General features: G+C 46.3%; 1 protein-coding gene and 1 long non-coding RNA gene across 12 annotated transcripts in view; one reads left to right on the top strand and one right to left on the bottom strand.

Annotated features, from left to right (window-relative positions):
* Window positions 1–24,575, bottom strand: part of TACC1 (transforming acidic coiled-coil containing protein 1) — a 94,477-nt gene that overhangs the window by 56,827 nt on the left and 13,075 nt on the right. For 2 of the 11 annotated variants that reach the window (XM_060085696.1, XM_060085698.1), the window contains exon 1: window positions 686–2,262. The exons of 5 other annotated variants lie outside the window; for them this stretch is intronic. In XM_060085696.1, coding sequence (XP_059941679.1) covers window positions 686–846 — 161 coding nt within the window. In that variant the 5' untranslated portion in view covers window positions 847–2,262. Of the gene's footprint in view, window positions 1–685; window positions 2,266–24,575 lie in introns of those variants that run through there. 4 more of the 11 variants (XM_060085693.1, XM_060085694.1, XM_060085702.1 and 1 more) reach the window with 4 other exon arrangements.
* On the top strand, window positions 3,666–9,917 carry LOC132481120 (uncharacterized). The gene is made up of 3 exons (XR_009530775.1): window positions 3,666–3,797; window positions 8,535–8,793; window positions 9,403–9,917. It is a non-coding gene; the product is annotated as an uncharacterized LOC132481120 (long non-coding RNA).

Below are 24,575 nucleotides of genomic sequence, written 5' to 3'. Positions count from 1 at the left end.
TTCTCAAAAGAGCCCTTTCCTGGAGGTTTAAAAATTAAATGGCCCTCTCGTTCTAAAACAATTAAGCCAATATTCGCCACGATGCCTTTTTCTTTGGTAGGCCTCTACCTGTCTGGAACTCACCCGGCCAGAGGCCGAGGATACTGTCACCTGCCTTCCGCAATCACACGGGTGACAGCTCAGCAGATACCACCATTTCTCACCAGCTGCCAGGAGCCTGTCATCACGCGACCTTCTTTATTAAGGCTGCATTTTCGGGACACAGGGGGACCCCCAGGAGAGCCTGGGAGCGACTTCTTCCCCACAGGGAAGGCCCCAAGTTCCACCGGGTGTGATCCACGACTGTGTGTGTGTGTGTGTGTGTGTGTGTGTGTGTGTAGGGGCGGGGGGCCGGGGGGCTCGAAGCTTAGAGAAAGTGACCGAGGCAGACGGAGATGCAAAGAGACTGCAGATTCTGGGTTAGGTTCAGAAAGCTCATACTGAAACGGGGGGAAGAAAATACCCGGGAGGACAGAACATCCTGAACCTTCGAAGGCACAGCGGGGACCTGGTTACAGGCAGGGACGCAGCATTGCCATGAACACGGTTACGCGGGTGGCGACCACACACACGCACACAGAATGAGCCGCAGATGGATGGATGGATAGCAGCGCGTTTGCATTTTGGCAGGAACGCGTGTACTTGCCTGAAGCTCAAGGATTTGGTCTCGGCTTGCGAGTCCTCCTCCTCGGGGTCGCCCTCGGGCCCTCCGGCCTCGTCCTCTCCGGCGACCCCGCCGCGCACCGCGGACCACGTCCATTTCGCCCACTGCACGGGGGACAGGATCTGCCAGGGGCTGAACGCCATGAGCGCGGCTCCTCCGGCTCCGGCTCCTAGGAGGATGGGAAAGGGGAGAGCCCTTTTTCCCTTTCAAAATGGAGGGAACCGGTGACAGGCGCCCGGACGCGTTTCCAGCGGAGGCGCGGATGTGGTTAAACGAGCGCCGTCGGGGGCCCGGGTGGAGCGCTTCCTCTCCTCCGGCTGGCAGCGCCGCTTCCTCCGCGTCCTCCTTCCTGAACGTGCGGCCACGGCGCCCCCGCGCCCGGCGACTCCCGCGGGGGAGATGCCTCTCCTGGGGCCTCCTCGGGGCCCGGGTCCGCGACGCCCGGCAGCTCGGCCTTGGTTGCACGGCGACTCAGCTGCTCCTGGTCCCTGCGGCCCGGCTCCCGTCTCCCGGCTCCCGCCTCACGGCCGGCTGGGCGCGCATCAGCTGCGGCGGAGCCGCGCCCCAGGAGCCGCCCCCTCGGACCGTACTACTCGCGCCCGCGGGCGGGGGCGCCCGCGGCGGCGGCACTTTGAAGCGCGCGCGCCCGCCGGATCCCCCCGCCTTCGCGCCACAGTGGTCGCGCCCTCCCTGCGGGAAGGGGCTTCTCTGCTACGACCCTGGCCGCTGGCCGAGGACCCTGGCGCCCCCAACAGCTCCAGCGGCTTCGGGAGCCGGGAAGATCCGTTTTCCGTGTACGTGCACGCTGGACTGTGCCTCCTTCCCTTTTTATTTTTATTTTCTCATCTTGCTACTGCGACTTAATGGCGTTAGTGATACTGGATCGCAGAGAAGTTCAGCCCCTTATTATAAAAAACTCTGAGGCCGCTGTTGATTGTGTTTTCCCCTCCCTAATAGGACGGCGTGGAAGATTTCAGCCTGTTCACCTTCAACCTTCAGATCCCTCAGCAACGCTGCAAGAGTAGCCAAGGGCTGGGATTTTAGATGCTTTGTGGCTCCTCAGTCCTCACTGGTGGAAGCGCCGTGGCCAGGTCTTGGGTAAAGGGTGCTAAATTACCGTGTGAAATTAGAGCTTGATCCGTTTCCCATTCTCCTTTTTGAGGCATAACTTCTAAGTGTTTGGTCTCTGACTCCGTTTGCTGCTTCCGAAGTCTGCCAACAGGCCTAATGATTTCAACCTTCAAAATAAAAACCCTCTATGTTTGAAGGGAGAGGCAGGGAAGTAGCAGAGCTCTCCTCTGATTTTCTTCATTTTCCATCAAGAGATTCCACTTAGGGACTGCGCCTCTCAGAATCACCAAGGCACCAAGCGAATCTGCCTCAAACAACCAGGCTTCATGATCTTGCCTGGATAAGGCGTTTCTTGTACTATTGTAATTTCCAGAGTCGCAGGTTCCCACAGAGAAAGCAGCTCCAGAATTTAGAACAAAGTCAGGCTGAAACTGCCACACGGACGTCTCCACTGAATGGGGTTGGCACAGCAAACTGTTGATGAATCATGACTGTCTTACACATTTGATAACAAAAACAAAAGCAAAAATAACGCAAGATCAGGCGTGGCAGGTAGTCTCACCATAACACACGGATGGGGGTTCGCCTGAAGTCTAGACTAGAGGGCTGGGGTGTCTGGATGCTTTAGAATTCATCCAGCTCCTTCCCAGAGATAAATACAACTGTCTTGACCGTACTGGAGACTACAAAGATGAGAAATAAGCAGGAGTCGGTTTTTTTTCAGGTCTGCATGAAATATGCCACAATACAATCCAACTGGTCATATTTTTCGGTTTATGGCTCACCACACAAACCTTCAGATTATAAGGTCCCCCCCCCCACGTTCCTGGATCTGACAGGTGTCTTGTTGCCCATTTAAATCTGTAGCTGGCATATAGTAGGTCCTGTTCCTTCTTCCTCCTGAGCGGTTCTCGAAACTTTTCCCTCCTCTGCATCCCCACTGTGACTGACATAATTCCCACACTCCCTAGTTTTCATAGATCTACTGTAAATGTGTCCGATTGGTTCTACCCCTGAGGGTCGTCTCGGCTGGGGTCACCCTTGCCTGGCTGATCTGTGACTTGTGCTCTAGTCTTGCTGTTCCTGCTCCCCTCTCCTCCGACCCTTTGTAGCCCTGGCCATAATCTCTACAGAATTGGTCTGAACCTTTAATATGTCCAAGAATCATCTGGGGCCCCTCTTTAAAAGTCCAAATCCAAATTGCCAGCAGATTCTGGAAATCTGTATTTTGACCAAGTGTCCTGGGGAAGTTCTTCCACAGGATAAATTTGGGAAACAATGACCAACTTGAGCCAACTAACTGCTGCATCAGGAACAATCTCCTCCCTTTTGCCTGCAGAGTTTTAAACCCTCTTCCCCCCCCCCACCCCCGCCCTGGCCTCCACCCCCATGTCAAGCCCCCAGGCCTTGACTGCCCAAACTTCCTTCCTCACCCAGCGCAGGTGTCTACCCTGGGAAAACAGACTGATTTCTCCCTGCTTTCTACCATCTCTATACCCCGAACATTGAGAGAGACTTTGACTTTGGCCCTTAGGTAGTTTTGAAAGAGGGTACCATTAATAGCTACACCAGGACAACAGGCATAAACCAGGACGTCCCAGGACGTAAGGTCACCCTACACTTAGCGCACTACATGTAACATATTTGTTTACATGTTTCTCCCACTTCTGGACCATAAGCTTTTAAATGGCAAGGACCACGTCATATTTATGATTTATTTTTGTTTCCCCAGAAATCAGGACAGGGCCACACACTCAGTAGGGTGTTCTGTAAATGTGCAGAAAAGGAATATTCCAGTTTACAACAGACCTTCTAAGTTTGGCTAGGGTGACATAAATTCCTAAAGCCTGACTCTTCCGGGGAAATCAAGATTTTGAACCAGCATAGCACAGAAACCAGATGAGTGATGGCCCCAGCAAGACAAAGCCCAGACTACAGAACAATTTCTTGAAATTAGAGAGGTAAATGCCCAGATTTCTGAAAATCTCTGCAAACTCCTGGACTTAACGTGAACAGCAATAAAGTAAGTAATTACTCTATAGCCTGAATTATTTTTATTGTCTAGAACAAATAATGAGGCTGATATGTCAATTTTCTTGTAACTCTGCTAAAGACTGGGAAATGTTTGACAACCAAGGAAAACCATCATTTTGCTGCTAATCCCTTAGCTTCAAGGAGCAGAATGTCTGCAAATGGAATGTCTTTGTTTTGGAAATGACCTTAAGCACAGGAAGGGCCCATCCGTTCTCTTCCTTCCTCTGCTCCTTGGCCTTCACAGAAGCTTCGGATCAATACACCATGAAAATCTAAAATGAAACTCCCTGAAACACTCCACGCAGGTGGCCAGGCCAGGCACACACCTTGCCGCTAACGAGTGCTCCAGAGGGGTCTGTGAAATGGGTCTCTTTGGTAAAAAGTAAAATAAAATAAAATAAGATAAAATATACGAGCAAGCAAATTCACACAGGCAAACAACTATCCATTTAGTGGCGCAGCTACTGTGAGAATGTCTGGGGGAATGTGGCGGGAGGGGAGGGCAGAGACAGGGTGGGGCCTGACTGGGAAGGATCCCTCTGCTGTTAAGGGGTAGATCCTAACTCAGATTGAACTGGATCTTGCAGTAGGGGGAGCAAACACAAGTCCCCACCTAGATAGTGTGAAGGAGCGACGAGGCCTGGGTGGCAGCTGGAGAACCCGGAGGAGGCTAAGGGGCGGCCCGACCCAGTTCCTGGTGCCCATCTAACCATCTCCCAAGAGAAACCCAAATCCTGGCTTTTATAAGACATCTTCCAAGCTTTCATGTTTGTTTGTTTGGCCGTGTGGCATGCGGAATCTTAGCTCCCCGACCAGGAATCGAACCCGTGTCCCCTGCAGTGGAAGCGCAGAGTCCTAACCACTGGACCGCCAGGGAAGTCCCTAAGCGTTCGTGTTCTTACTAATTTCAATTGTTTTAAACCTTGTGGAGGCCATCGCGGCGCAGGACAAATAAAAGCCATTTTGTGCACCTGTGTGGCCCATGGACCCTGGATGGGCCAAGGGGAGTCATCACGCTTTGGAGCCAGTAAAAAAACACTTCCATTTAGAAAGATCATTCTGGCAACAACCTGCGGGCTGGGATGGAAGGAGTGAGGACTGGGAGACGCCTGAAACTGCTGTTTTCCCTGCCCCAAGCTGCCTGAAGAAGGCAGACGGCTTCTCCTCCAGAGGGTAAAAAAGCAGAGCTGGAATTTAAATAAATAAATGAATAAAGAAGAAGACTTGGAGCTGTGAGCAATCCAAGCACAATTTACAACAGAAGGAAGAGAAAACTGCTATTGTGAAGAAAACCATTTCCGACAGCCAGTGAAATGAGACAGTCGGTGAATTTCTGACCACCCGTGTGTACGAGATGATGTTCCGGAGGGGATGAGGGTGGCACCAGGGTGGCACTAGGGAATAGAATCACAGAGATAAAGTCACCGCTGAGAAAACAGAAAGGTCGGGCAGGCAGACCCATCAACTCATCTGTATTTCCTAACAACTGACGAATTGGGTGAGCAAAAGATACACCTAATTCAATTCACATGAAATGCCAGATTGATGATGCCACCAAAGTGGCAGGGCGGCTCTGAAGGGCTGAGAAAAAGCATGGGCCCATACCGACTTGAAGCGGCCAATGGCCACTAGGTTTAGGTGCCTCAGCGGAACCTCGACAGACCGTGTCCCTTCCCCACCCTGCTTTTTGAGAGCCACCCTGTCCATGGACTGAGCTTCCAAGACACGGTGGGGCACTCTGGGCGTGTGCTCACTCCATCAGCCCGATCACTGAGCTAAACACCCTCAACCCTTAACCTTTTTCTACTTTTCTATTTAAGTGATGAAGGTCTCTAAGATGCAATGATAAGAGTATCTTACATAATAAAGTTTCATCTGATCTGTACAATCATGCTCCGGCAGTGGGGCAGGTTTTCTCATTCTCAATTTGCTGATGAGGTAACGGAAGCAGAAAGGGCAGCCACCTGCCTGAAACTGCGCCACAGAACTGAATCTGGAACCCTAGTCTCCTACCTTTCAGTACCCTTCCTTTGCTTTGGATCAAACCGGAAGAAAGCAGAAAGCCCTTGGAGCCACTTGGTAGCTTGTGGTTCCATCAGCTGGACGGCCCTCTCAACTTCTTGCTGCTGCTGCAGTCCTGGCTTCCTGCTCACCTGGCACAGGCTGCTAAGTCACAGCTAGGACGACCTCACTCCACCAGGGAAGAGCTGCCACTGCCAACAACGGCATCTGAGGTATTCAAATAAGTTCAGGTTACAGTCTTAACCTTGCAAGATCCGATGTTATCCTTTATCTGGAGGCTATCATCACCTAGAGAATCACAGTCTTCCCTCCACCACCCAAACACACCCAGATCAGGGAATTTGTAGTATGCGTTTACACTGAAAATTACATCCTAAAGAGAACCTCCTTTCTCTTTTTTTTAAAACAGAAAGGCTGGATTTATGTCCATAGCTAACACTCTTTCAGAGCTCCAAGAAGATTCAAAGGGATTCAGACTGCATCCGTTAAAGAGTTGGCCAAGCTCCCCACCTAGGAGACCTGCTCCAGATTTTGCTCTGGTGAACAACAGTCATATCCTCCCTCTCATCTATTTTGTTCTGTATCACAAAAACAAAGTTTGGCTTCCCCAGAAAGTATGTCATTCCACCTAGGTCAGGGGTCCCCAACCCCTGGGCCGTGGACTGGTGCCGGTCCCAATAAACCTCCCCATCTGCTAGACGAGAAGAACACTGATCAGATGGCCCAGATTTTCTGAGATCATCCTGATATCAGATATTCTACCCAGTGTCTTCATAAAGACTTGTCCCCATTTTCATTTACAAAACACTGTCACCAAGTAGTTAGAAGGTACAGATTGGGAGGGCACTTGGAAAGGGCAGCAGAGAGTCACTGATAGGAGGATGTGGAGAGAGGTATCCTCTCAGAAGAAAGAATAAAACCGCAAGAAGGTTTCCAAAGTAACTGGGAAACCCACTCCACTGAAATCCTCACTCTGGGCACGTGGGGGAAATTTCATCACAGGACCTCGTGTGTTTGTGACCAAAAATCTTCTTGTGTTTCTAAAAGAAAAAGATCCGAAACTAAGAAGCAAATTCCATGACATGATATGCAGCCTACTGTTACTTCCAGCTTTTATCTTTTTATGCTAAAAGTTTAACTGCCACAATTTGGTTCTGAAACTACATGTGTGTGACAATTCAAGGAAAATATGTTTTTTTACATCTCTGTTATAGTACAAAGTAGGGAGAGGGGAAACCTGCCCTTTTTGTGGGTGTTAAAATTTGTGAAAGTGCCAAATATTAACACACTGCTAATAAATATAAGCTAAATGACTAGCTGGATAGGAAGACATAACAATGTTCCAAGTTGGTAAAATTAAATATTGTAGAGATGGCAGTCCTACTCAATTAATTTATAGGTGTAATGCGATTGCCATCAAAATTCTTAGGGGATTTTTCTGAGGATTTCTCAATAGTTTTCAAAAATTTATCTGGAAAAATAAACTGGTAAGCATACTTTAGATTCTTTTAAAAAATGTCAAGAAGGGGTTTAGTTATGCACGATATTAAGACACATTTATGCAAAAATAGGCATATCTTTGTTCTGTGAAACAGAACAGAAAGCCCAGAAGAAAACCCTGTAAGATATAGGAAGTTGTTATATGATAGAGAAGTGGTTACAATACAGTGGGGAAGGGAAGATTACTTAATAAATGGTTGAAGAATAATTGGTTGGCAATGGGAAAAAGCTCAAATTCAACACTTACCTCAGAGCATATACCAACATAAATTCCAGATGGATTAGATGGCTAAATAATACAAGTCAAACCACGGGGAGAAAACAATCTAGAAGCAACAGAATCTGTCAAAGCTCTGTCAGAAGGATGACAGTCCAAACTTTGGAGTAATTAATGAAATCACACACAAAATAAAGATCGCAGATTTGGCTCCATAAGAGGAAAGCTCCTGAATGTTTGCCTTCAAATTAAAAGGCAAACAGACAGGGCTTCCCTGGTGGCGCAGTGGTTGGGAGTCCGCCTGCCGATGCGGGGGACACGGGTTCGTGCCCCGGTCCGGGAAGATACCATATGCCGCGGAGCGGCTGGGCCCGTGAGCCATGGCCGCTGAGCCTGCGTGTCCGGAGCCTGTGCTCCGCAACGGGAGAGGCCGCAACAGTGAGAGGCCCGCGTACCGCAAAAAAAAAAAAAAAAAAAAAAAGGCAAACATACAGGCTGAGGAAAATAGTGGCAACCCAAAGCTCACACTGTTATTACCTAAGGAACTCATGGAATGCCCCCTTGCCCCACAGTCTCATGGGAAGGTATTATTCTGTCTTAAAAAAAAAAGCAGGGGCCTCCCTGGTGGCGCAAGTGGTTGAGAGTCCGCCTGCCGATGCAGGGGATACGGGTTCGTGCCCCGGTCTGGGAGGATCCCATATGCCGCGGAGCGGCTGGGCCCGTGAGCCATGGCCGCTGAGCCTGCGCGTCCGGAGCCTGTGCTCCGCAACGGGGGAGGCCACAACAGTGAGAGGCCCGCATACCGCAAAAAAAAAAAAAAAAAAAAAAAAAAAGCAGGACAAGTTGGCTACATTTTCAACCTCTAGAGCAGGGGCTCTTGATCTGGGCTTAGTAAGGAAGGGCTTGAGAAGATCATGACTTCCTTGAAATTACATGAGAAATTAACCCTGTGTGTTTGCACCCATCTCTCCCCCTCCTCTTCCCCAGGTACAGTCAAGCTCCACTCCGGGAACAAGGCTTTAGTCTGATTAAAGATGAATTTTCGAATCTGAAAGAGGTACCAATAGAAGATTCTCTTCCCCCATCAGTTACAAGGAAGTTTTAACCCAAGAGGCCCATACTCAGAGAATCCATACTCAGAGAATCCAGACCAGCCAGAGATTAATACAAGAAGCAGTGAGCTTGGATGACACGCCACAGGTGGAAAAGAGAGAGGAAGACCCAGTGGGCAGCCCGTGGGTCTAATGTAAGTGACTGGTGACCCAAGTGTGACACCCTCATACAAGCAGCCAAGATGCCGCAAAAAGGGAGATTTTCCCAGGGATCCTACTGATACACAGGAGCCTCCTCAAAGACAAACAAAGTTGGGCCAGGATGTAAAAGGTGCACTTCATGAGGGGGATGCAAAAGAATAATTGTAACATTTTTCTTTGGGGGATGCTCTCTCTTTTTGGTGTACTTCCGGTTAAAAAAAGAGACAATAAGCCCCAAATGGAGTCGCATGTGCTAAGCCCACGGCACCAAACCGAGACTTAATACCTAACCTGACTGCGGAGTCAGTGCCTCCTAGGAATGTGATCTTGACCAAACAGTCTGGAATTCCCTGGGCAGCCCTAGGGAGGTAAACACCTCATAGCCCCCAGCTGCCTCCCAAAGGGAGGTGACCTTGCCTGAAACAATCCACTCTGTGCTAGTTCCCCTTTCCCGCCCCTTCTGTCCATAAAAGCCTTTCACTTTGTGCAGCTCTGGGGAGCTCCCTCCTATTGGCTCCATGGGATGCTGCCCAATTCACAGATCATTGAAAGAAGCCAATTTGATCTTTCAATGTACTCAGCTGAATTTTGTTTTTTAACAGATTTGGTGTCAGTGATGGGATCCAAAGTGAACTTCTGACAGCTTCGGGGACAATGAGAAGCACAGGCCTGCTGCCTGGAGAGCACTTTGAGTTCCCAGTCTTTCCCACCATTTCCAAAGGCTGCGTGTAAATGCTTCTCAGTTCTGAGCTCGGCTCTCTTTGCATTGAGCTCCCAACCTAGTTGGCATTCCAGTCTGCAATTCCCCCTTCGGGAAACTCCTTCCAGTCCGCCGTCCTCACTTGTGGTTCAGTGCCCTCCCCAGTTCCCAGTTCCAGGTTGGGAATTGCTGGTGGTGTGGCCAGTCCGCAGTAACATCTCTTGGTTACTGCTGGTTTGTTAAGGTGCCCATTTGTCTCATTTTGTGTATATAAAGGCCACTGCTAGTGGGAATCTCAGAAGCCAAAAAAGCTGCAAAAATTGGTGGGCACGGATCAAACACTTAAAGGCCATTAGGGCACCCGCCACCTAACTCAAAGACTCTGTGTTAGGATAAGGTGGTCACAGGACAGGTTAGATTGACACTAGGTCACCCACAAACCTCAAGAAAGTTTCCAAGCAATGAGGTACACTGTAAAACACTGCACAATCCCCAACCCAGCAGCACAACCCTTTTAGTTATTAGTGTGGCTCCAAGAGACCCAAAGGCTTAGCAGAAGGAAGAAACAAACAAAAAAAAGGAATGGGATCTTTAAGCTCCAAAGAGTCAAGCGTGCTACCTTTCAGCACAGCTGCTTATTTTATGTCTAAGAACTATGGCTTTGGAAGCTATAAACATCTACACAAATGGCAAAATCTTACTAAAGACAACCTAGAATTACAATGACCACTGTGACAAGAGTTCCAAGTAGATAAGATCATTTAAGAAGCGCACTTAAAAGCAAAGCCTCCCAAATCAAAAACAGAATGGGAAACCTATTTTAATTAGCATGCAGAAGCCTCCAAAAGGCTTCAAAATTCCAAAATAGCCCCATGGAAAGATTCATTGCAAAACAGATAATGGAAAGCTAAACACAAGACGTAGCTGAACCAGAAGTGTGAGACCAACATAACTCGTACCGCTCCCCTCTACTCTCCCTGCAGCACTCACTTTCTTCTAGTAATCCTCTGTCTGAAAGTCTTTCCATTCTGAAGAGACCACAACACCATAAACAAAAGTCCACCAATTTAGTGGCCATGCAGACACCCCCAGATCTACTGCTCTCAAAGGAGGACCCTCTTACAGGCCCTTCCCAGAGTTGATGAGTCTCTGAAGAATTTTCTGGTAAACCACTTCAACAGCCAAGGAAAACTAAAATTAAAATTAATGAGAGGGCTTCCCTGGTGGCGCAGTGGTTGAGAGTCCGCCTGCCGATGCGGGGGACACGGGTTCGTGCCCCGGTCCGGGAGGATCCCACATGCCGCGGAGCGGCTGGGCCCGTGAGCCGTGGCCGCTGAGCCTGCGCGTCCGGAGCCTGTGCTCCGCAACGGGAGAAGCCACAACAGTGAGAGGCCCGCGTACAGCAAAAAAAAAAAAAAAAAAAAAAAATTAATGAGAAACCTGGCCAAATTCTGGTAGATACCGGTGCTACACTCTCTATGTAAACTCCACGTGGAACCTATAGATGGGATCCTGGAGAAAGTGGCAGAAACCACCTAAGGGTGAGAATTCTTATCAGAGACGGCTCTTCCAGATCTGTCTCTAGTACCCGGTAGAGAGAGGAAAATAAAATATCTTTTGTACTGATGCCACAAACTCGGCCTCTGTGCACTGGAGCTCAACTGAATCTTGGAGACAAAGTTTTGGGTGAAGTAGAAAAGAATAGCTTTACTGTTTTCCAGGCAAAGGGGGACACAGTGAGCTCATGCCTCAAAAACTGTGTGTCCCAACCCGAGAGGACCTGGTGAGGAGTTTTATGGCAGTGTTTCAAGGGCAGGGTTGCTGATAAGGATCAGGGTGTGTGCAGGGCCTGCACTCCTTCAATCGGGCCTCAGATGCTCTCCTCCCTTGTCTCTGCATCCCCTCCCTTCCCTGATGAAGGACTATTCGAACCTGCCCTTTGGAACTCAGGGAAGGTTATGGGGGCTGGAGTCTATTCCCTACAAACAAGAAATGGGGGACACAGAAAGGCTTCCTTGCCCAAGAGCCTCACAGGGTCCTGCTCGGTTTCAGGACCCTCTTTGGAGATGCCTCTTGAGTCCAAGTGGTTGTTCAATACTGCCAGAAATATTTACTGTTTGTCCCGGCTGACAACTACAAAGTAGCTCTGTGGTCAGAAACTGGCCAAACTGCAGAGCCTGATACAAATTTTTTTTAGGCCTTCTTTCTTAAGCTAAAATAAAACTATGTACCCAGAGGGAAAGAAAAACCTTCTAAAGCCCTTGTAAAAGGATTTATGGGTGGACCAGCCTATAATGTCATTTCAGTTGCAGCCCAATTCCTTGCGGAATTAAAAGCAAGTGTCTTTATCTCCCATATCATTGCAAAATCAGAAATTTGGCTCAGGAACTCCTATTTAGGTCATCTCTTTAAAATACCAACTTCAAGGAGGTACTTCTTATCAGAAGGAAAACAGAAGGGGTAAAGTTTATTTTGAAACTTAGGCAACTGAAAAATCCTAAATGTCTTCTCCACAAATATTAATAAAAAGCTTTAGCCATCTGAGCAGGCAACCTTAGATTATTCCTTCTGCTAGAAATGTAATTTGGGTCCAATCTCTTTTATAAGTACCTGATTCATGGCTAAATTTTTAAACAGAAGCTATAAGGTCTCTGTTTGCATCTGTCTGTATGTGTATGTATGTCTATGTACATGTGTTGTAGATACATGGTATTTTCCACCTTGAGATGGTATTACTAAATTAATTTGTAAAAGAGCCCTATTCAACTGGCTTGAAGAGAATTAAGCACTTGTATGTATAAAGGATTCTTAAAACTCTCAGAAATATAATAGAAGCTAACCCAAATGTTTTTCAAGTTCACATGATCTGAGATAATCTGTGGTAAATAAAAGGTAGTTTAAGTTTTTTGGATTCATTAAAATAGGTATGTCTTTAGAATTATCAACATTAAAATAATGCCGACATACAACTTTATCCTACTTGGGTTTATTGGTCAAAGAAGTTCATGTTATCTCTGTTATGAAATATGTCAGCAAGAAAAATAGCTTGGGGTGACGGTTGACTTTGACTAATGTCTTATGAAGTTTTTGTGGTTAGTCTAAACATAATTATCAAGAACAAGTGAATTAAATAGATACAGTGGAATAAAAGTTTTTATGTGAACTTTTGAAATAGTTTCCCCAAATCTTTTTGGTAACCTGAAACCTTAAAGTTTCACTAAGTTAAATTAGATGACAGATAGTTATTAAATATCTAGATCATTTTCAAATAAGATTAAATAATTACTGAATACAGGTTTGTCCATTTTGGGCTTCCTTTTACAGAGGAACTAAAGATATTTGGGTTTATTTGTAAATATGTTTTGTGCTACACTGAAAAATTTACTATGAGAAAGAAATTGTTTCTACAGATTATAAAAAGTATTTACAGGGCTTCCCTGGTGGCTCAGTGGTTGAGAGTCCACCTGCCGATGCCGGGGACACGGGTTTGTGCCCTGGTCAGGGAAGATCCCACATGCCGTGGAGTGGCTGGGCCCGTGAGCCATGGCCGCTGAGCCTGCACGTCTGGAGCGTGTGCTCCGCACGGGAGAGGCCACAATAATGAGAGGCCCGCATACCGCAAAAAAAAAAAAAGTATTTACAAAGTTGTCAAGCCACAGAGTGCTAATATAAAAGATAATTCACGGTTGTTTACCTCTTTATTTTCACTAAAAATTAAGGTTTTTTTAGAGTTAAAAATTCTAATATATATAGTGAAATTAGAGCTACTAGAAATAGTAAGAGAAACATCTCTGTGTGAAAGGAGAGCAGGATGTGTGGTGTTTTTTGTTTGTTTGTTTTTTTGTGGTACGCGGGCCTCTCACTGTTGTGGCCTCTCCCCCTCCGGACGCGCAGGCTCAGCAGCCATGGCTCATGGGCCCAGCCGCTCCACGGCATGTAGGATTTTCCCGGACCGGGGCACGAACCAGTGTCCCCTGCATCGGCAGGCGGACTCAACCACTGCGCCACCAGGGAAGCCCAGGATGTGTGGGTTTGTTGTTTTTTTTGCGGTACGTGGGCCTCTCACTGTTGCGGCCTCTCCCGTTGCGGAGCACAGGCTCCGGACGCGCAGGCTCAACGGCCATGGCTCACGGGCCCAGCCGCTCGGCGGCATGTGGGATCTACCCGGACCGGGGCACGAACCCGCGTCCCCGGCATCAGCAGGCGGATTCTCAACCACTGCACCACCAGGGAAGCCCAGGATGTGTGTTTTTGATGATAGAATGTATGAGGAATGGAGATGCATTTTTGTTGAGGAAAAGAAAGTTTGTCCTACAGTGAGACTGGTTATTTCAGAACGGGAAAGAGGAAAAACATAGGACAAAACTGTAGACGGATTGTGGAAAAGGAATCTTGGTAAAAGGAATTTTATATGTGATCAAGATGGCTAATATTGGAATGAATTTATTTAAGTTAAAAAAAATGAAATGAATTTTGGTGCAAAATGAAAACTGGTTTTCTCTCTGTTAAAAAGACTAAGTTAAAAAAATTTTTTTTAGACTTTTGGTCTGCTTTTGAGAACAGTTGTGGAAGTTTCTTTACCTTTTAAGTAATCTGCCTAGAATGCAAAGATTCTGTGTTTTGCCAAAATAATTTTCTGTGACAACTACTTAACTTTCTGTATTTGCCTGCAAAGTCTTCAATTGTCAGTTTGGTTAAATGAATAACTAAGTATTGTTTCACAGTTACCTATGATCCTATTTGACCAAGTGTTTTGAAACCTTTGATGTTTTTGGCAAATGCCAAAAAATTCAATTATAAATGAAGGTTTTTTGACCTTGAACCAACTTGGAAATTTTCCAGAGGGCCCCTGGAACTTCTCAAAAGATTTGTTCTCTCTCTCCTTTTAAAAAAGGAGAAGTTAAACTAATTAGGCTTATTTGATATGTTAAATTACATGGGCATTGTCAAATAAGAAAGTAATACCAAGCCTTCTTCATGTTGTATTTGTATAGGTATATTTTGTAAGTGTTCTAGAAACTCTGTGAAATTCCTGGAAATCTGATATGTTGTGGTATAATGTTATCAGTCATAATTCTAGTTATTCTCTTAAACTGTTGTATATCACAGAAATAACTACATTTCCTTATCAAATGAACTCTTATCAGATCTTTAACAATGGGTATTTTAAAAGTCTTTGTCATTTACAGAGTTTTGTCTTAGATGTTTTTGCAAAAGTATTCCTACGATAGTACTTCATCTTCAAGAAGATTCAGGGAAAGGACTTTGGCAAGTACAGGTTTCTAATAACTCTAAGATCATAAAACTGAACAGAATTCAAGCAGAACAAGTATAATTACATGGGACTGAATGAACTGAGGATGATCATAATTTTTAATAATATTTTTGTTTGAAGCACTGCTGGTTCCTTAATGTTTAGTTTTTCCAGATTTAAGGAAATCTTTCCTCTTAAGCTCTCTATGACTTACAGCAATTTTGTAAAATATATCTTTGTAAACAAAGATGGAACGTTTGCTTTTTCTCCCTACCTGATCCTTCCAGAATTTGGAAAATCTTGGGTATTCTTTTCATGGCAATGTAATTCATTATTTGCATAAGTTCAATAAGAATCTGTTCTCCTTGTAAGAGGACACACCTGGAAACTTTGACTATATTACCAAGTCTTATATCTGAGAGAGATGTGTATACACACACACACACACACACACACACACACACACACACACACATATCAAACTGTATAGCTTTAAAAACTTGGAAAAATCAGCCTGGTACCTTGCTTATAAGGTTCCTGGAGGCCTTACTTCTAGGTGAGTAAGAAAGGTCACTGCCTGATGGCTCAGGAACCTCAGGATATTTGGGGGGAACTTGAGAAGAGAGGAATTCACCCAAACTATAGGTATTGCAGGTAAACTCTAATGGTAAGTCCTCGGCTTGGCTTCCTGGCCTCAGAGGCTTTTAGAAGGTCAATCTGAGATTCCTTATGAAAAGTTCCAGCAAAGCAGTCTTTAAAAGAGCTTATATGGTCAATCACTATTCTTGCTGCACTTGCTTAAATAATAAGGCCAAGATTAATGGAAGCAAGTTAGTTTTACTGTGATTACCTTTGGTTAAATGAAATGGGGTAATTGAAGAGAGAAAAATTATATTTGCACCTTCATAGATATTAGATTCTAGTTTGGCTAATTGTTTTTGAGGTTTTGTTATATACCTGTAAACTGGACTGTGCCCTGAATTCTTCTAGCTTCCTCAAATAACTGGCTACGACTCTCCAAACTAAGTTGTCCAATTTTCTCCCACCCTTCTGATTTGGAATCCCTAAGAACAAAGATTGGCCTTGAATCTCTCTGGAAGGGACCGTACCAGGTCCTCTTCACTACCCAGATGACTTGAACCAAAGGTATATATCTCACAGTTGAAGAGGTCTCCACTGATACCCGGTCCTCTATACCAGCTAGAGACCTCAAAATCAAATTGACTAGGAAGAGACTTAGCCGCCATTGAGGACTTGCGTCCTCCCAAGACACCGGATCAAGACTTCACACTTTAACTAAACATGCAACCCTTTCTTCTCGTTTTCCTTCCTTTACTGTGACATCGGCCTGGAAAGATAATGCCATCATCCGTATCTCCCAGGCCACTGTTAAGACAGGTAACCTCTGGAATTTAGAGTAACTTTTACTTTCAGGGTAGGAGATTTACTTCCTGAATGCACTACAAAAGCTGACTAACCCCTAGCTTGAATGGGCAAAGGCAACAATTCCTGAGAATGAACTCATTCACCACCTTAGTGAAAGTGGTTTGTGCTCTGGCAGGATTTACCTTTGTCTGTGATGGTTATCATTCTCCTTGGGCCTATGGATGCCTAGATGGCTGGTGCATGGCCGGGCAATGCCTCTTAGGTTCTCTAACTGTGCCCCGAATTGTTTACCAACAAACAAAGACACATCATTGGTGAACTCCCCTGAATTTGCCTTGTCCAGTTAGAAAAGACTTAACAGGAGTCTCTCATGATTTAGGATTCACTTCCCTTGGCAGTGCCCTACTTCCCTGGTTTGGAGTAAATGTACATGAAGCTATGATCAGGAACCTCTCCTCAACCCTTGAAAACATTGCAGAATCCACTGCTAAGATGACAGCTGCAGAACCAGAATCCTTAGACTTCCTGGCCAAAGTTGTTCTTGGTAATAGGAAAGTCCCTGATTATCCTTTAGCGGAGCAAGGAAGTGTCTGTTCTATGGTCAACACCACCTGCTGCACCTGAATTAACTCTTCTGGGGAAGTTGAAACTCAGTGACAGAAGATCACCAAACAAGCCACTTGGTTTTGACTGGTTTGGATCTTAGGGACCATGGCTCCAAAGTGCACTCCAAACACTGAGAATTAGCTTGCTTGTAACAATCATTATAATCCTGGCACCCTGTATTTTCTTTCTTTCTTTTCTTTTTTTTTTTTAAATTTCTTGGCCACGCCACGTGGCATAAGGGATCCTAGTTCCCTGACCAGGGATCGAACCCGTGACCACTGCAGTGGAAGTGTGGGGTCTTAACCACTGGACCACCAGGGAAGTCCCTGCATTTTCTAAAAAGGTTTAAATGCGTGTCTGCGGCCGCTAAACGCCAAGCACATGATCTCCCTAAGACTGGAAGGCCAGAAGAGGAATGAAGAAAATGACCAGCTGAAAAATTGTGAACCTGAAGTCACAACCTGTGAATACCACACAGAGGATCAACAAAAACTGAGAACTTCAGAGCCGTAGCTGGGAGTGGTGCCAACACCTTAAATCTGGATCACATTTCTCAGTTAAGCTTGAGTCTCTGATCAAAACGGGGGAATTGTTCAAAAAGAGACAATAAGCCCCAAATGGAGTCGCATGTGCTAAGCCCACGGCACCAAACCGAGACTTAATACCTAACCTGCTTGCGGAGTCAGCGCCTCCTAGGAATGTGATCTTGACCAAACAGTCTGGAATTCCCTGGGCAGCCCTAGGGAGGTAAACACCTCATAGCCCCCAGCTGCCTCCCAAAGGGAGGTGACCTTGCCTGAAACAAGCCACTCTGTGCTAGTTCCCCTTTCCCGCCCCTTCTGTCCATAAAAGCCTTTCACTTTGTGCACCTCTGGGGAGCTCCTTCTTATTGGCTCCATGCGATGCTGTTTGATTCTTGGATCACAGAATAAAGCCAATTTGACTTTTCAGTTTACTGGGTTGAATTGTTTTCTATCATTCCCTTTAGGGTGGTTTCTTCCAGGACACCATGTTGATGATGCAGATGGCACTGCCGGGAACCTTTCTTCCCATCTGGGAAAAAGCGGGAAGCGTGGTGGGGCTCGGTGGAGGCACGGAGGAGGCTGCCAGGCCCAATTCTGTGGAGCAGGAAGCTTCAGCATTTGGGGAGCTCTCTTTAAGAAAATTACAAATGAACCTTGTGAACACAATGCCAGAGCCCCTCTGGAGACCTAGGAAGGGCTGCACAGTGAGGGGTCCTGAAGTTTAAGCTTCATTGGCTTCATGGTAAATTCAGTTGGGTAAGTGAAAATATTGATACATTGAAGGAAAGGAAGGTTGGATATTGGACGAGGATATTATCTTCTTTGGGGAGGTTTCCTTGAAAATAATAGGATTTTAGAAATCCAGAAAAACTATATAATAAATGAGTCTTTTTCCAATTCAAAGGCTAAAATAATAACTGACCAACACTCTATAAATGACTTAACCATTGTTGTCCTTTGGCTGTAACACTAACTGGTGTTAGTGACGATTTCCAGCACTCACCCAAAAAGTATTTTCTTGGAAACTGTTTTCTTACGGACTCATAATTAGTCAAGATATATATGTGTGTGTATACACACACACACACACACACACACACACACACACATATAGGCCACACCACGCGGCTTGTGGGATATTAGTTCCCCGACCAGGGACTGAACCCAGGCCCTCGGCAGTGAAAGCTCAGAGTCCTAACCACTGGACTGCCAGGGAATTCCCAAGGTATTCTGTAATTATTATCTTACAGAACTAGCATAAGCAAGGTTATCTTTACTGCTCTTTTCGGCACCTTGTCACATATGATATAGGAATATCATATGTATTTTCCACTTCCTTTGGCCAAGGCATAGCTAGCTACTGAGTAGAATGTATTTGTTCTCAATTCTTTTCTGAACTAATAAGTCATTGACTCCAAGCCTAAGCCTCCACCCCAGATCTTACAGAAACACAGGAATTTTTAGCTGGAAAAGCCCTTTGTCAAAGATCCCTGGGCCCAATATCCTGCTTCCAGACAAGCAGATGAGTCTCTGTATTAAGGATTTCCTGAGGAGTACCAGACACCAAAGTTTGCATGACTAGGACTCAGTCCTCTCGGGTGGGACGTCTGAATTCTAGGCTTTCTCCTCAACTCTGAAGGATATTATAGGGAAGCGAACTTCGCCACCTCCAAACATCTCTTTGGCATGTGGATTATATCAAGGTGAAAACACTCAAGGCACCAAAACTCAGGAAGAAATTCTGACCTTCTCCCAACTGACTAAAAACATTCAGCTAGAGGGCCTCTTCCCGGGATAGAGCTGTCACCAGAGGTGTCTGCAGAGAGTATGGGCTCAGTGCAGTGGGCGCAGGACCTAGAGACCAGAGTCCACACTGGGTCCCATTGTGTCTGCAGGGCCCAGCAAACAGTTGTGTACCAAACATCTGCTTTTCCATCTTCACGTGAAGTTCCTTCCATCCCTTCGAAGTCCCAGCCACTACCCCCAGCATCCTCTTCTGTCTTCAGCTGAAGATGGTATATAAGGTGAGGGTTTCCGCCATTTGGGGGAGTTACTCGGTTATCCTGGGTCTCTCCCATGTACACATGTTATTCAACTTTTGTTTGATTTTCTCCTGTTAATCTCTCTTATGTCCATTTAATTCCTAGACCAGCCAGAAGAATCTAGAAGGGTAGAGGGAAATGTATTCCTCTCCAACAATATGCACAGTTGGTATGTGTAACAGAGATACAACGTCCCTCCCCAAATTCACCTCATTTTAGAAGGCAACATGAACGGTTTCATCAAGAAAAGGATTCTTTCATATACAAATAATATTGTGCTTTGTTTTTAAAAGTATTGTAAAGAAATACCTTTATTGTTTAAGGCAAAAGAATACACATGCTCATTCTGAAAGCAGCTCTTTTGCCTCGTTCCTGTTTGCCTATTTCTGTTCCCCTCTAACTTTAAAAGAACCTAATTATAGGAATGAGATCACTAGGCAATTTAACGTAACTCCTGACTTCTGCTCTTCTGAAAGCACACCATGCCTTGTCTAACCTGTTGATTCTTTTCCTAGATAAAAAGCAGTAAAAATGAAGAATTATAAAATGACTAGCTCTCTACTCTGCAAACAGCCCCCTTAGCAATCCTGCACGCAGATCACTTGGGCAAGATAACATCTGAAGAAAGAGTCAGCCAGTCTGCAACACAACAGAGAATGATGCAGAATCCAACTTCCTGCCTTGATGATTCACTGAGATTCTTCCCCTTTTTTCCCCTTTAAAAACTGTCATGGCTGAGCAGACTCGGTGGAGCTGGTCTCAGGACACAAGTCCACCTTCTCCCCAGATTGCTGGCTTTTCTGACTAAAGCACCTTTCTTTTCTATTGACACTTGCCTCTTGGACTATTGGCTTTTGAGCGGCGAGCAGCCGAACCTGAGTTCGGGAAGAATTCTTTCATTCAATCACCCCACACATTTCACAAATGACAAGACAGACCCCATTCTTGCCCTCATGGAGCTTGCATATTGGTGAGTTTAGTAAGCAAAGAAAATACGTAACTTCCAAGCCGTCATGAATGACGTATAAGAAAAGTGCAGGGGCTCCTAGGGAGGCCAGGGAGGGTGGGATGGGGAGGACGAGTGGAGATGATGAATCAGACAGCCGGGGAGGCTGCTCGGACGAAGTGACTAGCTGAGGCTTGAGGGAGGAGCCTGAGAACTGTGCAGACAGCAGCCTGGCAGCAGGCGTGACTTAAGCCAAGTGAGTGAGGGGAGAATCCTCCAACGTCAAGGATCTCAGTCTTTGAAACAGTGAATTTCGGATGGCACAGAAAAGTACAAAGAAGAAAGGAAAACTTACCCAGAGTCGTGTTTTCCTAAACAGCCAACTGTTAAAATGTTGGTGAGCAACACACTCTTTTCAAAGCACTTTTTTACACCTGGAATGAAATTATTTCTATTTTTCCACTTAGTATCTGTCTTTCCTGACTAGAAGTGTGCTCTGTGAACACAAAGCATCTTGTCTGTCTTGTTCCGTCTGCTCCATAATATTTGGGGACTGAATGAATAGACAAAAACCTCCCAAATCGCCCTGTTACATACACACAACACGTACTTATGAGCACGGATAGACAGACAGACAGACAGATAACAGATGGACCGATAGATACTTTTAAACAAATGAGATTTAAATATACGTATGGTCCTCCTTTAGAGGCCAGGGCTTATTCCCAACTTCTCCTGTTTTCATCATAAGCTCCGCTCCCCAGGGGAGGGAGTGGGAGCCAGGCTGTGTGGAGTCAAGACCCTTCCTGACCCCTGCAGAGCCCGTGTTCCCAGCTCCTCTCAGCTGCATAACAAGCCTTGGTGTGTCTCCACGGTTTACATAATTTGCTCCCCGTGGAGGGATATTTAGGGGGTTCATTGTTCCTCATTATAAACGAAACCGGGATGAATAACCCTCTACAAGCATCTTCTCACACGTACAGGATTATTTCCTAGAGTTAAAACTCTGGAGCACATTTTGTGTCTGGAGACACATAGCCAGACTGCCCTCCAGAAAGGCTGTACTAATTCACAGTTTCACATGGCAGCGTAGAAGACAGCATCTTCCCTAAACCCTACCCAACACCGAGTCGGTCAATCTTCCAAAACTTCGGCAAGTGGGTAGGAATGCTCTGCCGCTGTTGGTTTTACCTGACACATCTGATGACTAATGAAGTCTGAATATCTTGTACTGTATTTACTGAAACACTGGCGGACTTCCTGCCTGCCTGCCCTCCCCTCCTTTCTCCCTTTCTTTCCTTCTTTCTTTCTTTTTTTGGTAAATGGAATGTTTCAGTCCTTTGCCTTAAATCAGTAAATGTAGGGTCCCTGGCCCAGCAGTATCAGCATCACTTGAGAATTAGAAATGCAAATTCCCGATCCCCACCCTGGACTTATCGAATCGGAAACTCTGGTGGGCATGGGCCGTCCAGGTGATGGCCACTCTGGATAGATGCTGAAATGCCTTAAATCATTGGGATTTCAGTCACACCGTAGATCCTCACTTTCTATACAGAAAACGTGTCTCTAACCTCTAAACTGGAGACGAAAAGCTTTTTGATCAATAGCAGGTTCAATATTTCCTCCTCAAAACTGCATTTGTGGACTGAATATCATTTACCATTTCCTTTCCTCCAAAAGATTCTGTAGCTACTAATAAGAATCTACTGTATAGCACAGGGAACTCTTCTCAGTACTCTGTAATGGCCTATCTGGGAAAAGAATCTAAAAAAGAGTGGATATGTGTATACGTATAACTGATTCACGTTGCTGTACAGCAGAAACTAACACAACATTGAAAATCAACTATACTCCAATTAAAAAAAATTTTAAGGGCCTCCCTGGTGGCGCAAGTGGTTGAGAGTCCGCCTGCCGATGCAGGGGATACGGGTTCGTGCCCCGGTCTGGGAGGATCCCATATGCCGCGGAGCGGCTGGGCCCGTGAGCCATGGCCGCTGAGCCTGCGCGTCCGGAGCCTGCGCGTCCGGAGCCTGTGCTCCGCAGCGGGGGAGGCCACAACAGTGAGGGGCCCGCATACCGAAAAAAAAAAAAAAAAACAAAACAAAAAAAATTTTAAGAAAAGATTCTGAATTACCGTAACAAAACTCACCTAACTCAGCACAGCCGAATTACCACTGCACAGGGGACTCCCGATTCTCGTCCGATCAACATCGGTCCCCTTCTTTGAGCCACAATCCCTATTGCCCCCCTCACTCTCAGGGCCTGTGGTTTGGACCCCCCGGCTCCTGGCGCAGGGGTGGGAAAGTGACTCAGGTCTGACTCAGCATGGCCCACACCATACCCAGCACATACCGCCAGCCCTGCACGCAAGCCCTGCACAGCTCAGCTCAGCCAAGGGTGCGGGACCCAAGGCCATCGATGATTCATGTCTCCTGACAACCTCTCTCAACTCTTCCATCACTACCCCTCCTACTTCCTGCAGCAAATCTGGTGCCCTTTGGCAGCATTCCAAAGGGATGAGCTGCCCAGAGGGGCCACCTGTAGGAGGTATGACCAGGAGGTGTCCCTGGGGACAGGATGAGCCTGCTTCAGCCGTATCAGGGGACAGGCCATGCAGAAATGTGACCCTGCACTGGGATCAGCCACCAGGATGGGCATTTCCATTAGTCACTGGCCTTTTGGTTCCCTAATCCCTCTATTTGAGACACCCGGTAAGCCTCCAGCAGTGACAGCTGGCAGACACATTTCCCAGGCTGGCAGATGCCGGGATGGATACGTGCAGATTATGTGGCAACATTCCTCAGCCTCATTCCAGGGCTCCTGGTACATCTGTCGGGGAAAACGTGGCCTCAGATGTTCCCAGAACTCTCTCCCCTGACAGCACCATCAAGGGCCAAACGCACAGAAATTCCCCAACTCAGAGATATTAACATGTCCTTGTGCTGGGATCTTTCTTTCTCTTCTCCCTTTAGATGTTGATTTTATTTTTCTTCTCAAATAAGATATTCGGAATGGTTTTATCTCAGCACCTACCCTTAATTAAACTGACTTGTGCGAGAACATCTACGGAGTGGTTCAGTGGGGCACCCTACGCCCAGGACACTGCTTATTGTCTCTGAACTCTGAACATACAAAACAGAACGCGAGGAACTGATTTGTTTCACACATCTGAGTGATGCAAGTGGAGGAAAGCTCCAGGATGACCAAAAAAGGAAGCGACGTGATTCAGCTTCCAAAGAGGGTTTTCAAACGTGCAAGGGAAGATGTGTGGGGAGAGGGAGAGAGGAGGGGTGACCCGAGGGTGGCGATGAGAAACGGGAGCCCCAGGCCCCGCTCCCTTCCAGATGACCCAGATGGCGAGGACGCCGCTGCTGCCTTGGAGATAGTTTCACACTGATCAACAAGGAAACGTCAAAAACCCTCTGTGCTTTGTAAAGAAGGTGGAGAACCTGGGGTTTGATGCTCTCAGTAGAGTATTCACACTCTGTACCAGACACACAAGACAGCTCTTCAGCCCAGCGGGGAAACCAGTCTCCTGACGTCTCTGTGTGCAAAATGTCACCGCTTTGTGACGAAGGACTTGTGGGCAAGTTGGGGCTGGCAGCACTGGGGTTCCTTCACACTCACACACCACACACACACACCACATATACATGCACACACACACAGTCACACCCACACGCCACATATACATACACACCCAGTCACACACACACCACATATACAGACACACTCACACATAGTCACACACACACACACACTACACATACACACCCACACATAGTCACACACTCACACACCGCATATACATACACACCCACATAGTCAGACACACACACACACCACATATACATATACACATAGTCACCCCACACATACGTACACACCCACACACCACATATAGACACACTCACACATAGTCACACACACACCACATATACATACACACCCACACATAGACACACACTCACACACCACATATACATGCACACACACACAGTCACACCCACACGCCACATATACATACACACCCACACAGTCACACACACACCACATATACAGACACACTCACACATAGTCACACACACACACACTACACATACACACCCACACATAGTCACACACTCACACACCGCATATACATACACACCCACACATAGTCAGACACACACACACACCACATATACATATACACAGTCACCCCACACATACGTACACACCCACACACCACATATACAGACACACTCACACATAGTCACACACACACCACATATACATACACACCCACACATAGACACACACTCACACACCACATAT

This window comes from Mesoplodon densirostris, chromosome 20 (assembly GCF_025265405.1).
Source record: "Mesoplodon densirostris isolate mMesDen1 chromosome 20, mMesDen1 primary haplotype, whole genome shotgun sequence".
NCBI lineage: Eukaryota > Metazoa > Chordata > Mammalia > Artiodactyla > Ziphiidae > Mesoplodon > Mesoplodon densirostris.
Note: the sequence above shows the minus strand (reverse complement) of the source record. Positions and strands in the feature narration are given on the sequence as shown.